Source organism: Garra rufa, chromosome 15, assembly GCF_049309525.1.
Source record: "Garra rufa chromosome 15, GarRuf1.0, whole genome shotgun sequence".
Classification (NCBI taxonomy): Eukaryota; Metazoa; Chordata; class Actinopteri; order Cypriniformes; family Cyprinidae; genus Garra; species Garra rufa.
In genome coordinates this window covers 22,607,238-22,624,097 of record NC_133375.1, presented here as the reverse complement: position 1 = coordinate 22,624,097, position 16,860 = coordinate 22,607,238, and the positions used below count along the sequence as shown (strand labels likewise).

The window sequence follows — 16,860 nt, the reverse complement described above, 5'->3', positions numbered from 1 at the left end:
ATCTGGCGCTATGAACTGGACGTGAAAGGGGGGCTGGGCGGGCCGACGAAGAATACAAAATATCGAACGTTTTATCGAACACATTTTTTATTGATATCGATCTCTTGTCTATCGCGATATATATCGTTATCGTTTTATCGCCCAGCCCTAATTGTACATTTATTGCAGTATGTTTAAATGGTTTAATAGCGAAGGGATATTGATTATAATGTTGTTCTCAGTGCATCATGGGAGCAGTTTCTCAGCATGATTTGCTTGTGATTCTCTGACCTGTGGAAATTTCTTTGTAGAATCATGGGTAATGTAGTTTTTCACCAGGAATTCTACTATTAAACACCATTATTAAAAAAAAAAAAAAAAAAAAAAAAAAAAACCGAGTTGAAACAATGTAGGCTGATGGCTTCAACCAAAGCCTACGCCATCGCTAAACACTTTTGTAGCTCACAGTTGGTCCGTTTTTTATGAAAAGCCATTTCCACCACTGAATAAAAAATAAAAAAGTTAACTGTGACTATTTATCTCACAATTCTGAATTTTTTTCTTAGAATTTTGAGATATAAACTTGCAATTTTAACTTTTTCTTGCAAATGCGAGTTTATATCTTGCAATTCTGAATTTTCTCCTCAGAATTGTGATATGTAAACTCACAATTGTGAGTTATAAAGTCCAATTTTGAGGGGAAACAATGATATGTTCTCAGAATTGATTTATATCTCACAAAACTTCCAATAGCGTTTTATAAAGTCAAAATTGTGAGATAAGCTTGCAATACTGAGAAAAATGAGTCATAACTGTGTTTATATCTTGCAATTCTGACTTTATAACACTCAGTTGCGAGTGAGAACATCAGAATTACGACTTTATTTCTTAGAATTGCAGCTTTATTTCTCAGAATTGCGAAATTAAGAATTAAAAGGTATAAACTTGCAATTCTGAGTAAAAAAGTCAGAACTGTGAGTTTATATCTTGCAATTCTGAGTTTATGGCTCGCAACTGTGAGTTTATGTGACGCAATTCTGAGAAAAAAAAGAATTGCGGGACGAAGAGTCGCAATTAACTTATTGTTTTTTTATTCAGTGGTGGAAACAGGCTTCCATAGACTTTTTCTGTCCTTAATGTTCAGTGTTATCTTCACAGTGTTTTGTGTAGCGGATGTTAAGTATCGAATCATAAACTCGGGTTTAATTACTGTTATCTTTTTATTCTACAGAGACTTCGTACCCTTTGCTCTAAGACTGTTGTTTGCCATACAAATGACATGCATTACAAGCACAACCAATGACAAACACTACAAAAGAACCACGCTTTTTGAGGATATTTTTCTATAAATGGCTTATTTTGATATGAGGAAGTATTTTAACAAAGAATTTTTAATTTAGAAACTTATTTGTCTGTTAAATGTTGAACACAACCGGAAAAGCCCCCCAAGGGCACACACAAACACGTTCTCAAGTAAAGGTCTCTAGTTAAGCTGAAACATTCTTAACCTGCCCAGCATGTGTGCAGATTCCACACAGTCCAGACACCCAACGGCCCTCATACACTAACCTCAGGACAGCACTCATCTGTTTTTAGCTTCGAGGTAAGGTTGGATTAGAGAAATGAGAATTATCCTAGATCAGCATTAATAAACTAGTCAATGTGTGCTCGAAGATAAGCATCTTTAATTATTGGATCCAGCAGTGAAAACAGCAGGCGATGAGCTATTTGTGTTTGACTAGCTGTGTGTGTTTACACCTCCTGTAAATCACTGTGAGCCATTAGCGTTGTTGTTCTTTTATAAATGGGTAGTTAAGGCAAAAAGAGAAATCTGTCATCATTTACTCAGCCTCATGTTGTTCCAAACCTGTATGACTTCTGTGGAACACAAAAGATGCTTTAAAGTGATTTTATGTTTGTGTTCATACAATGAAGTTCAACAGTTTCAAAAACAGCATTGACCTTAATTTTATAGAACAACAAAAAACATTCTTCAGAATAGCATCATCAGAATATCATCTTTGTTCCTCAGAAAAAAAGGAACACCTACTGGTCTGCACAACATGAAGGTGAGTAAATGATGACAGATATTTTGTATTATTTTTGTGAACCTTTCTTATCATATTCTCTAGTCTTGCTGTGTGTTCAGTGTCATTGCCACATAGGGGTGTACAGTTACACCATGTGTTTATGCAGGTGTTATCACTAATAGACTTTGAAGATTCTAGAATCTTCTTTATGATGTGATTTGTGCTTTAGGTTATGAAGGGAAAGAATGATGACATTCAGCACAAACTGAAGGATCCTATTTTTTAGATATTCTCCCATGGAACTTGCCAAAATTTTGCCACTTGCTTTATATAACTAAACTTGACAATGTTTTGCTTATAAAACTATGAAGCTGTTTTTGCCAAATCAACAGAGGCTGCGTTTGCTGATTCAGACCCACTAGAAAACACTGCAAGAGATGCTCCTTATCTGAAAGTGGTTTGGTGGTTCAATCAAAAAGTAAGGGGAGTAAGACAAAGATAAGAAATGTGGAGTCAATGAGTTTTTGGTGGAGGTTGAAACACCCTCTTTCCCCCACCTCTTTACGGGATCTTTGAGGACACAAATCACAAATATTTTCCAAAGTCCTGGTTAAATTCAGCTTTGGCTGCATTTTAATTTGTGTGTGTGTTATATATAAAACTGTCTTGTGATCCAGTGGCAAAAGGCTAAGCGTGTGCTCCACACTGTAGTTCTGTGTTTGTGTGAGGTGTCTCAGTCTTAAAGATACAGTGGACCCCCTGATGATCTCTACAGGTCATTAATTGTGAGGTTAGCGGAGAATTGATGGCAGAGCTTCACCTTATTATATAAATACCTATAGCCCATTAAATATTTCTAATGTTCTCCAGTGGGTTTGAGTATATTGAAGCTCCAGTCAGATTTCCTGGAGAGAAAGATTGATCTTCTTTACCTGTTCATACTGAGTGAAATTCCCTCAGATACATTTAGAGCAGTGAGAATCCTGCTGAAGGTTCATTTTGAGTCTGACCCTGTTTACATTTAGTATTAAGGTTGCACTTTGAAGATCGCTTAATACACACATATGAAAAAAAACTTCTGTAGTGCTTTTTTAACATCGGTTTCTGATCACAGTGTATCCGAGGGACGTTATTACCAGGTACACCACTAGTTGTCCAATGATATAGTTGATTAATATGGCTAGTTTGACTGACTAGTTTATCACATTATTTTTATTTATTGTTTTGTGTCAATTTTTAACACACTTTGGTTATTGAGTCAAGTCTCATGATTTAAATTTTTTGTAAACAATTGATTTATTAATTAATTTATTTGTTTGAATAGGGCTGGACGATATGGCGAAAATTTATATCACGATATATTTCTTAATTTTGGTCGATACGATATAATTCCGATATCGATATGGACAATATTAAAAAGCCTCAGGAAAAACTGCCGAGGACACACACAATGGATGTCTGTATCTACAAATGTCTGCAAACTGAATTTGCAAATTTGCAATTTTGCAATACCTCCAGGCTCCTCCTATTAAAATTATATATATTTTTATTTAAATAAAAACAGTACAAAAAAAATAAGGTTCACTTTTTATTTGTATTTAGCCTTTACAAACAAGAAATGTGAAATAAACTATCAAATAAATAAAACTTTCAGACTCAGCTTATTAACAATAATATATTTCCATTTAAACTAGAACAGGCTTATTTAATTGAGAGAACTGTGAATAATCTATACAAATATGTATGTCTTGACTAAAGACTAAATTAATTCCCTATAAAATCGCTTAAAGGTTGTATCAGCGATTTCTAGCCTAAAACACAAAGTGTCAATTTCAGCTGACCTTTCTTCACGATCCGCTCGCTGCTTGCCCCATAAATTGTCTGTGAAAAAACCGCGTCTCTCTAGTCAGCCTAGGGTCCGAGATATGCCAAAAAAACAATCGGCACTACCAACCTTTCCACAGATAAACAAACAGTGTTCCAACCAATCAGCGTCAGGGGTTTGGTGTTGTGGACTTTCCTACTGGTGCAGGGATGTGAGGGAGGCGGAGCGAAAGTCCACAACAGAGAAAAAGTCCACAATTTTCTCAGTATTTTGATTTTTTTGCACCCTTAGATTCCAGATTTTCAAATAGATGTATCTCAGTCAAATATTGTCCTATCCTAACAAACAATACATCAATAGAAAGCTTATTTATTGAGCTTTCATGTGATGTATATATCTCATCACTCATCATAATTTGTAAAATTTAACCTTATGACTGGTTTTGTGGTCCAGGGTCACACACACATGTGTATATATATTGATGTAATATTGATACTACAATATTGTAAAAAAAAATCCAGCAGCAGTATCTGGTTAACCCATTTCAAGTAGGTTGTGATATTGTAAATGTAGGCTTTAGTGATGCAGTGTGTAGCTACTGATGGCACACAAAATCATTTCAGGAGGTGACAGAATTCCCCAAAATTCTATCCTATGGGTGAGTTCCAGGTTATCCACTATAGGGAAATAAAGAAGAATAAAACCATGCAATAGCCGATAAAACTGTTTGCACTACAACTGTTTGCTCATAATTAAGATAAAATAACATAGCAAGACCCACTTTGCAATTATACAATTTGCTATATCAAGCAGTAAAACAAGCTGTTTTGTACAGCTAAAAATAGTTAAGGATAAGACCGGAAGCCAGACCCATACAATTTACAAATGGCAGCATCCACTCTTACGAAGGGAAAAAGGTGGATAGATATCGCAATAATATCAATATTGTGAATTCTTCAGGCTAGAACAATCATGTAGTGAAAATCTCATATTGTGGCGGCTATACAAGACTTCCACCCCAAGTCGATTTTAAAAATAAGTCATTTTGCTCGTCCCAGTAAACAGGGTCATCGTACAAGTAGTTGGTTTGAGCTTCAGGCAGTGGCCGAGTGCTGCAGAGTGATTTTACAGCTTGCCTGTGAGGCTCAGACACATGTTTCACAGAGCTCTGAGTGCTGCGGCTCCCACTGCAGGCATCATATATTCACATCGTCCTCCAGACACACTCTCACCAGTGCTCACATCACCCCTTACTTCCTAAGGACTCACAGGAGCCAGGCCAGCAGGCATCACTCAGCACCATTTCATTTTTCTCATGTACCCATCCTGTCTGAGGTCTTTGTGCGATTGAGATAGAGACAGAGAGCAAGAGTTACTAGGTTCAAACGTTACAGTGTCCCTTCAGCGAACAGGCACTGACGGATGACTGCAGGCTAGTGGCAGGAAGAGATGCTTTGAATGGCCACACATACCCTCAGATACAGATTGGGCAATATAGACTTTTTACAGTACAGCTCTATATTATTTTGTTTTACTTATTTTGTTTTGTTTTGATACATGCAGCCTTGGTAACATTCTTACCCACATTGGTAAGAATGTGGATGTGTGTTCATCTAAATTGCCTGTTTGATTCGCTGAAATGATTGACATTTTTTGATTTTTAACAGTGATTGAGTCCGATTTACCACCTCCATTTAAAACACCGCTCACATTCCCGTGAGACAAAGAGGGAACTAGAAACTAGTTTATTGACACATGGTCTTTAGGAAGCTTAATGGCCAAATTAAAAGCACATTAGAAGTTCACGGTGTTGCTTAATTTGATATCACCAGCCAAATTGTCTCAAATCTATCATGAATATTCAATATGCTGCTCAGCCGTATTACAGACCCATCAGTCCACACCTCCTGTGGCTCAAGGTCAATTGAAAGCATTTAAAATGTGTGCTCGTCCACTGCACACTCCTGAAACCCTCTCCTGGGCCCCGTTTAGTGTGTGCGTGTCATTTCTATGGTGGGTTTGGAGGGGAAGAAGGCTGTCGTGATGGACTGGACTCAATTGTCCCATGATCCCTTATGGATATCTTTGAAGTAGAAGGACTAAACCCCCTTCTGAATCCAATTTAAATCTCATCCACTTTTCTATATCCAGGTTGTATCGAGCTGTTATAGATTTGAATCAATCTTAATGAGAAACACTTTTTCTCATTTTCTTATGATTAACTCCTGCTGATTTAGTCCAGTGCTTGGTTCAACTAGTCTTTGATTTTGTGGATGTTAGGGTTGTGTAGAACTATGTATTTTCATCATTTACTAGTTGTTTGGTTGTCAGAAAGATTAGTTGACCTGACTAAAATAGAATGCATTTACGTTGAAGTGCTAAAATGACTAAAACTGAAGTTGAAATAAAAAAATTAAAAAACACAGTTGAAGCCAGAAGTTTACATACAGCTTCCAGAATCATTTTACCAAAATAAGAGCAATCATACAAAATGCATGTTATTTTTTATTTAGTACTACTGACCTGAATAATATGTTTCATGTAAAAGACATTTACATAGAGTCCACAAGACATGTTTAAAAGTTTGTTTTGTTTGTGTGTTTAGTGATAGTTGTTCATAAGTCCCTTGTTTGTGCTGAACAGTTAAACTGCCCGCTGTTCTTCTGAAAAGTCCTTCAGGTCTCACAAATCAGAGTATTTATTAATAATTTTAATTAGCTTTAATATACAGTTGAACTCAAAAGTTTACATACACCTTGCAGAATCTGCAAAATGTTAATTATTTTACCAAAATAAGAGGGATCATACAAAATGCATGTTATTTTTTTTATTTTGTACTGACCTGAATAAGATATTTCGCATGAAATACATTTACATATAGTCCACGAGAAAAAATAATTGAAAATAGTTTAAAATAATAGTTAAACTGCCTGCTGTTCTTCAGAAAAATCATTTTTCTGTATTTGAACTCTTTCCAACAATGATTATATGATCTTTTTACACTATGGACACCTAAAGGATTCATATGCAACTCTTACAGAAGGTTCAAACACTCACTGATGCTTCAGAAGAAAACATGATGCATTAAGAGCTGGGGGTGAAAACTTTTGAACAGAATGAAAATGTGTGCTTTTTTTCTTATTTTGCCTAAATATCATATCCTTTTTTCCATTAAGTACTGTCCTTCAGAAGCTACAGAAGATACTTGCATGTTTCCCAGAAGACAAAATAAGTTAACTCTGATGTTCAAATTCAAAACGTTTTCACCCTCCGGCTCTTAATGCATGGTGTTGCCTTCTGGAGCATCAGCGAGCATTTGAACCTTCTGTAATAGTTGCATATGAGCCCTTCATAGTGTCATAGTGTCCCCAGTGTGAAAAGGTGGATCTTAAAAGGGTTCAAATGCACAAAAATGCTGAAAAACAAAATAATTTGTGGGACCTGAAGGATTTTTCGGATTTTTCAGCTATTTTCAATGATTATTTTCTCTTGTGGACTATATGTAAACATCTTTTATGTGAAATATTTGATTCAGGTCAGTACCAAATAAAAAAATAACATGATCCCTCTTACTATGGTAAAATAATTAACATTTTGCAGATTCTGCAAGGTGTATGTAAACTTCTGACTTCAACTGTTTATAGAAGCTAATTCAAATTATTAATAAATACTCTGATCATATTAAATAATTTTTTTAAAAAACACTGCTTTGGTTTAATAGTGCTTTACTCTTAGATGCAGTTGTGTGATTTATGAGGGCTGTAATTGTTTTAATTTAACAGTTATAATAGTTTTTTGGAGCCTGTGTGTGAACAGGAAGGGAGTTGTCAGAACAGGAAGTGAGCTCCTTCTAATCCTGCCACCAGAGGTTGAGGAAATGTTTCCTCATTGTGCCCTCAGAGACGGGACAGCATTCCCAGAGAAAGCACTGTGGGAATTTCCCAGTATGACATATAACAGATTTCTGCATCTCCTAAAAATGAATTATGACTCCTTATTTTATTTTCAATGACTTAATATGTCCGTTTTGTAGATTTTTTTTAGATTTTTCTCAACTGTTTCAGAAAGCCAGTGGTGTTGAGGAGTGGGCAGAACGGGGTGTGTGTTGAAGGGCTTGTTGAGATAATGGCAGTGAAGATAAATGTGTGTGCATTTGAGAAACCAGGCTGCCGTCACCAAGAACACATTTCTCTCTCCGGGGACGTACGTTCAAGAATAGCTCTGACCTGTTTCGGTTCTTTTCTCTCTCTCTGAAAATGTCCTGTGATTTTTGAAGTTCAATGAGTGGGTGTGCTGCCTGTTTCAGGCTGAGCTGACAACTTCCTGTGACCATCCAATCCAAGTCTCATTATGAAAAGCTGCACAGTCCTGACTAGTTTGAATCGACAGTAATGTTGAGTCATTCATTCCCTTAACACACACTAAAGTAAAGACTTTATTTACTAAAAGTATTTTAATGGTAGATACACTACTGTTCAAAAGTTTGGTGATACCTTTTGAAAGATACACTCACCAAGGCAGAATTTTTTTGATCAAAAGTACAGTAAAACTAAGTATTATTAAAATAAAGTAACCGTTTTCTATTTTAATATATTTAAAAATCTATTTATATGGTGGCAAATCTGAATTTTCAGCAGCCATCACTCTTCAGCCTTCAGTGCCACATGATTCTTCAGAAGTCATTCTAATATGCTGATTTTGTATTTCAATATTTATAACGATGTTGAAACAGTTGGGGCGCCTAATATTGTTGTAGTACATTTGTTCAGGATTATTTGATGAATAGACAGTTTAAAAGAACATCAGTTATTAGAAACGGATGTTTTCATATCAATGTAACAGTCTTTATCATTTGTTTTATTGATTTATTGCATCTTGCTGAATAGATGTATTAATTCCTCTCAAAAGATTTTTTTTAAACTACTGAACAGTAGTAATTGAAAGAATACTATAGTACATAACCGCAATACATGTCCAAAAGTATTGCCATAGTACATGTTCAAAATAATGTAATATTATCACAGAATGTAGGACCCTATAAAATCCATTTTATTTTTTCCCAATTTCTGTTTTATTTTTTTCCAAACTTTAATTTTTTTTTTTCTGGAATCTGTTTTTTTTTTTTTTGTCTTAATTTTTCTAGACTCTGTTGTAATGGTTGAATTACCTAAAAAAAAAAAAGCCATGTCTAATTATTTAAAATCATAACACTTACACAATTTAACAGCAATTAAATAAAAGTTTTTTTTCTCAAATTCAGTTTTATTTTTCCATTAATTTTCTGGATTACATTCTATTTTCTGGGTCCATGATTTCATCAAATTTAGTAGTCAAAAGCATCTCTAAATTGATTTATCCTAAATTTATTTATTATTATTTTACTTATTTTTTCAGAAATACAGTGTTGTGTGTTTAGATTTTTGGTGATTCATTTTATTCATTATTTGGTTATTTGGTATATACTTTTTATGCCAAATAAATTAAAGCATAATGTTTCTTTTATAATTATTTTAGTAGTAGTAGTAGTAGTAGTAGTAGTAGTATCATTACATTAAGTAATATATTTCTGTTACAGTTTCTTCAAGTTAAACCAAACTTTTATTTTGGTGAGTTGCTGTAAAAATCTTTAAAGGTCCCATATTGTCAAAATCGAAATTTCCTGGCTTTTTTCATGATAACTGAGTTCTAGGGGCTATGTAACTACCATATGAGTTTCAAAACAGTCAATCTACAGTAAACTGCACACAGCCTGCTTAAAGTAGCTGTTCGTTTTCACGAGCCGCTGTGACTTCCGCAAAGATGTGACGTCCAATCTACTCACCGAGCACCAATCACGTCCCACCCTCCTTTTGTCAAACCCAGACAATATCGTGTCCATAACATTGCTAAGCAACAACAACACGAAAACAAGTCGAGAAAACCCTGTTCAGTCGATAGATGTCGAAACTACATCATTGCACAGGCTTCAGAACAACGTGAATATAAGAGACCAGAGGCATGTCAACTTCAGCCTCTTTCACACAGCCTTTCCAGTAAATACACGGATAATGTGTCCCATGATTTGTTCCGGAGTTGTTTGATTTGGTTCATTCACAGTTGTTTTCCGGAATCTGTGCGTGCTTTACACACAACCCATAAAGACATGTGCCGTTTGGATGTGAGATGTAATGCGACGCGTACGTTTCACTAAACTGAAACTAACCTGAACAAACTGTGCTTCAGTGCTGATAGTGAGGAGCTGGCTCTGCCCGATCGCCGCTTCATTCCACTTTGCACATATTTTTTCGTTGTGAAGAGTCGCATGATAACGTGCATCATCACTACAACACTGCCTTTATGGTTCTGGCTTTTGTTCACACAGCGCTCGTTCCCATAATTTTCCAGAATCAGCGCGCATTGTGAAAGGGGCTTTACTAAAGCAACAGTTAAGTAGCTTACTGCATTCGGTGTTTGAAAAAGAAAAAACATTAATGTAGGGCTGCTCGATTTTGGCAAAAATCATAATCACGATTATTTTGGTCAATATTGTAATCACGATTATTTAAACGATTATGACAGGCTCCAAAACTTTACACAGTGATTAATTTAAAGATAGCAATACAGCGAGAAAAAGATACAAATAAAAAAAACAGTGCTTTAAATATACTGAATACTTTTATGCAAGTCTAAAGTAGTCTAACAATACTACAGAAATTGAATTTGAATGTAAAATAAAACAATGTCTTCACTCTAATAGTTAAACATGCTTTGTTTCTTATTAAAACTAAAAACGCCTTTCATTCAAGAGCAGTGAGTGATGTTTCTTGTATAAAACTTATTTTTACGTTTTATTCATATTAGGCACAGAGACGCGAAAAGGAATATTATGTGTTGCCGCTTTAACCACACGGACCCATTATACTGTTACGCACGGATTTTCATTCTCAACTGTTTATGTTCATTTAAGACATAACTGACAAGAGTTTACATGAAAAATCACCAAGCCCCTCATTTTGAAATATTTTTGCGTGTATTTGACCATTTAGGTGCGCACCTTGAGCTAAAAGATAACTTTCGTGTCCGTGTTCCGCTCCGTCTCTGAGCGCATTAACAAAGGACAGCGCAAGTTTTCTTACGTGCTATTAAAAACACAACATCAAAGAAACATTAATAAATCAAGCACGTCCCATTTTATGAAAGCCACCTTACATGATTTAGCTGATTTGCATGTGAAATTTGGCTTTTATGGAGGAGCGAAAGCGCACCACTGGGAAAAGGGCAGAATGGGGCGCAATAATCGTTTCATCTCGATTACTGCATTTTCATGATCGTTTGAAGCAGAAATCGAAATCGAAACCGAATTTCGATTAATTGCACAGCCCTACATTAATGATCATTCTGAAATATCTTGTTGAGTATCAGCAGGCTAGGCTCTCTCTATGAATCTGGGCTCGGCTACAGCATACATGACCGTAGTTACCTGTGATTGGCCTGGCTGTGCGTCACTCAGAAAACAACAGGCCAATCAGAAGAGAGGTTCATGAATATTAATTAGATGGGCCAAAATCGACCTGTTTTTGACAGAGCTCCTAAAAAAGGAGCTGTAAAAATATATTGAGATGGATTTTGGCACTTATACCGCAAATATATATTCTTAAGGACATCAACAACTAAAATAAACCTCCAGAAATGTGTACAATATGGGACCTTTAAGTTTCCGTTTATATTTGATATGACAATAGTTTTTCTCAAAAGAAACAGTAAAACGCTCATGAAGTGACTCTCAGAGCAGTTCTAGAGTTTGTTTACACATTCACACAGAGACATATAGAACATGCAGAATTTATATTTAAATTGCATTTTTGCAGCTTAATATTCACAGACATAGTTTTGATTTAAGTGTACTGACCTAATTTTGATTTATTCATCTAAAATTTGGCAAATTCTGTGAAATTCTACATTATACAGTAAAATCCATTTTTATGACTGGATCCTGCAGTTGTGCACTAAGAATGTCTAAAAATAGAATATGTGGTGGTAAATGCCAACTTTTGTTTTATGTGTTAGTATACATTTCTATATACCTACATCTGACATGTTCTGAATTTCTCTCACAGAAGCCAAAATCATGTAGCCCCATTCATAGTGCTATTGTATGGCAGCACTGCTGCACTATACGTGTTTGTGTCCTGCTTAAATGCGGACAGCTGGCAGGATTGGCACTATTTAAAGAAAAATGTGTGTCTGTGAGTGTATGTTCTTTGGCTGTGACGTTTTTGGGCCATCGCGTCCTTATTTTTTCTCCAAATTGCGGGAAAGGGAGGACAAGGGTGGGGCAGGAAAGTCTCCCTCTTTCTCTTACTGTATTTTTCCATACTTTCCACGGTTTTGTTTCTGTCTGTGTGGATGCAAAAACTGCTCCCTAAATAAGGCCTAGAACAAAATGTGCTTTTTCCATTCCAGTGCGATGTTCATTTTGTAGGTCAGTTAGGTCCTTGATCAGCATTTTGGTCTCCTGATTCTGCATAAATGCAGGATTGATCTTGGAACAGTTTCTGCTACACTCTATTGTGTTGTGTCTCTCAAACCACAGGGGTTCATTGATGTGAAACGAACTGTTATGACACTTATTAGGATGTATTTTGTCGCTCTCTGGAAGAATTTTAATTGGTTAAATGCTTGAATAGAATCACTGTTAAACTGTATATTTAATGTAGTGTGTGGTTATATAGTTGAAGCTAATGTATACACTTCTGTTCATTCATGTAAGCTAATATACAGTGCCTTGCGAAAGTATTCATACCTCTTCATTTTTTTTTCACATTTTGTCATGGTGCTGCTTAATGTTATACTGCATTAAATTACTTTTTTTCACACCAATCTAAACTCCATACACCATAATGGCTAAGCAAAATATAGGGGTTTAACAGCTTTGCAAATTTATTAAAATGATTCCAATGATTCCATTTCATACGTATTCATACCCTTATTTGGGGCAGTCAAAATGTAGCTCAGGAGCATTCATATTGCTTGTAGATGTTACTACACTTCAAGTGAAGTTAACCTTTGGCAAATTCAATTGAACAGGTATGATTTGGATGGAACACACATCTTAATAAAAGGTCTAACAGCTGAAAATACATATCAGAGGAAAAACCAAGCCCTGAGGGAAAAAAAACAAACACTGCCTGTAGAGCTCAGAGACATGATTGCTTGTGGGGCTGTTTTTCAGTAGCAGAGTAAAATAAAAGCTCAAAGTACCAAAATATTCTGATAGCCTTAATGAAAACCCAGAGCATTCAGAACCTTAGACTGGGCTTGAACACAATCAAACATTTCTGGAGAAACCTGAAAATGTCTGCCAGACCCCATCCAAGCTGACACAGCTTGAGATGTGAAGAGGTGAGGAGAAGAATGGCAGGTAATTGCCAAATGTTGTTGTGCAAATTGTGTTGCATCATTCCTGAAAAGACTTGAGGCTGTAAAGGTGCTTCAGCTAAGTACTGCGTAAAGAGTATGAATACTTATGCAATGTACTCATTCTTTTTTTTTTTTTTTGTCAATTTCTGAAGTTGTGACAATTCTGTTTTTGCTTTGTCATTATGGTGCATGGAGTGTAGATTGAAGTGGGAAATAAGTCACTTAAAACAGTTTAATATAAGGCAGCAACATAAAATGTGAAAAAAATGAAAGGGTATGAATAATTTTGCAAGAGGTATATGACTTCTTTCAGATCAATCTGAGTAATGTAAAAAATGTTCTTGCTTTTGAGATTTTAAATAGCCATGTATCAAGCAAGATAATAGAAAATTTCTTATTTCTTATGGTAAAATCTCCTCCCGTCTCTCTTTTTGCAGTGATGGCAGCTATCCGTAAGAAACTGGTGATTGTGGGAGATGGAGCCTGTGGGAAAACCTGCTTGCTGATTGTGTTCAGTAAAGATCAGTTTCCCGAGGTCTACGTGCCCACAGTATTCGAAAACTACATCGCTGACATAGAGGTGGACGGCAAACAGGTCAGTTATCCTGAAATAGTCTTGTACACACTCCTTCTTCCTCGTCTTGTGGACAGAAGCACTGAAAATGGAGTATGTGTATGTTTATTTAAGCGAGAGGAAATAGGCTGTTATATTTTTAACCCAAATTTGTGGCCATCCTAAACAGACATGCCAGATATATTCTTTTAACCCTTGAACGTTTTGTTTTCTCTTTGAAGACACACTTGTTATTTCTTTAAATAGCCTCAGGTTTATAAATGGTTTTTATATTTATGGCCACTGACATTGACATTCAGGCCACTCAAAGTCCAGAGACAGACCTTCAGCTGATAAACAATATTGAAATATCTGCATCTCTCTCTCTCTCTCTCTCTCGCTTTTTCTCTCAGGTGGAGTTGGCTCTATGGGACACAGCTGGTCAGGAAGACTATGATCGGTTGAGGCCATTGTCGTATCCAGACACAGATGTTATTCTGATGTGCTTCTCTATAGATAGTCCAGATAGTTTAGGTAACTAATTACACACACACATCGTTCAAAAGTTTGGAGTTTATTTATTTTTATTTTTTAACACTTTTATTCAGCAAGGAGGCTATTAATTATAATGTTACAAAATGTCAAAATTCAGTTCTTTTGAACAACTTCTTCATTTAACGATTCTTAAAATAAATAGATAAATAAATTATTACCCTTTCCATAAAATTGTTAAGCAGTGCAACTGTTTTAAACATTGGTAATAATAATACAAGTTTCTTGAACGACAAAAGATATAGTAAAGATATACTGAAATAAAATTAAAAAAAGTTTTTTTAAATGTTTAAACATTTCAATTCAATTCTAACTGTTAAATTGTTAACACATTACATTTTAATAATCAAAAAAAAAAATCTATTCAACTCTGAAATGTAAATTACATTTAAATTAAATTAAGGCAGTACTTAATCTTGTAAAGATTACATTAATGCAAAATTTAAGATAACAGTATTAAATACTGCAAATGGACAGTAACTCCATTATTTATAATTTAATTTACTGTAATAAATTATTTCTGAAAATGTGACCCTGGACTACAAAACCAGTCATAGAGATTGAGATTTATACATCATCTAAATAAATAAGCTTTTAATTGATGTATGGTTTGTAAGGATAGGACAATATTTGGCCAACAATTTGAAAATCTGGAATCTGAGGGTGCAAAAAAAAAAAAAATCGAAATATCAAAAATTAAGTTTTGATATATTTATGGTAGGAAATTTACAGAATATCTTCATGGAACATGATCTTTACTTAATATCCTAATTATTTTTGGCATAAAAGAAACATTTTGACCCATACAATGTATTTTTGGCTATTGCTACAAATATACCAGTGCTACTTATGACTGTATTTTGTTGTCCAGAGTCACATACATCTAACAATGTCAGGTTTAATAACTTTTTTCTGGTCTCTTTCAGAGAATATTCCAGAAAAATGGACGCCGGAGGTAAAACATTTCTGTCCAAATGTTCCCATCATCCTTGTGGGCAATAAAAAGGACCTGCGGAATGATGAACACACGCGCAGGGAGCTGATCAAGATGAAACAGGTATGACAGATGTGCGTGTGCATGTGTGTGTGTACGTGTTAAACAGGTGTTGCCATAGTAACTTAAAGTAGAGACACAGCAGAGACCTTTTGTTGGCCTTTGCCTTAACAAACAGGACACTTCCTGTCTCTGACTGCCACAAAAGAAAATGGAAATGCAGCTGTTTCCTGTGGGGACAAAGCTGCCCTCAGGGATTGCTTCATACTGAAGGGTGTTTGTGAGAGTCGGGCAGAAGCAGTAGTGAAACTTCCATACTTGTCAGAATAATATTTTTAGATATATATCTTCATGTGATTGAAGTCATTTGCTAATGTGAAATCGCTTTACACAATTTCCATTATTATGACTATTTTTTTCTCAAATTTTACTCACAAAGCATTGTGTTGAAAGGAACAGTTGTGGCTATAGATATTCAAGCACCATTTAAGGAAGCTACCAAACAGTGGCGTTAGTGTCTAGGAATGCTCATTCAGCTCAACCCTCGATTTTATCTCTAAAGGAATGTGGCAGATTGTAAACCATGTGACATTCTGTGCACTACAGTAGTACAGTATAAAATTATTGTAGTGTATTTATGTGACACTTTTTAAAATGTGACCCTGGACTACAAAACCAGTCATAAGGGTCAATGTTTTTGAAACTGATATCTGAATAAACAAGCTTTTCATTGATGTATGGTTTGTCATGATAGGCCGAGATACAACTATTTGAAAATCTGGAATCTGAGGGTGCAAAAAAATCTAAATATTGAGAAAATCGCCTTTAAAGTTGTCCAGATGAAGTTCTTAGCAATGCATATTACTAATCAAAAATTAAGTTTTGATAAATTTACGGTAGGCAATTTACAAAGTATCTTTATAGAACATGATCTTTACTTAATATCCTAATGATTTTTGGTATAAAAGAAAAATCGATCATTTTAAACCTATACAATGTATTGTTGGCTATTGCTACAAATATACCCATGCTACTTATGATTGGTTTTGTGGTCTAGGGTCACAAATGCTATACAGTACCTACAGTGTCAGTTGTACAGTCAGTGTATAGTCTACAGTAAGTAGGTCACTGCTTTGTTCTGGGTGAGGTTAATGTTTTTATTGCATGTTTTTTATTGGCGCCATTGTTTGTTTTATATTGTAACCTACTTTTGCTTTTGAATCAGTATGCAAGTACAGAAAAGTTTGACTTTAATGTTCGAAACATCAGCAGTCTTCAGTGTAACATGATTCATAATCATTTTAATATGCTGATTTGGTGCTCGAGACATTTCTTATTGTCAGTGTTGAAAACTGTTGTGCTGCATAATATTTTTGTGGAAACTGACTTTTAAATTTTTTTAGATGAATAGAAAGTAGTGCTGTGGAACGATGATTAATCGCATCCAAAGTAAAAGTTTTGTTCACATAATATATGTGTACTGTGTATATTTATTATGTATTTAAGAAAAATATGTTGTTTATATACT

General features: G+C 35.1%; 1 protein-coding gene across 1 annotated transcript in view; it reads left to right on the top strand.

Annotated features, from left to right (window-relative positions):
- rhocb (ras homolog family member Cb) overlaps window positions 1-16,860 on the top strand; it is a 29,779-nt gene that overhangs the window by 9,204 nt on the left and 3,715 nt on the right. The window contains exons 2-4 of the mRNA XM_073818626.1: window positions 13,671-13,828; window positions 14,200-14,320; window positions 15,265-15,395. Of these exons, the coding sequence (XP_073674727.1) occupies window positions 13,673-13,828; window positions 14,200-14,320; window positions 15,265-15,395 (408 nt within the window). The 5' untranslated portion in view covers window positions 13,671-13,672. The remainder of the gene's footprint in view (window positions 1-13,670; window positions 13,829-14,199; window positions 14,321-15,264; window positions 15,396-16,860) is intronic.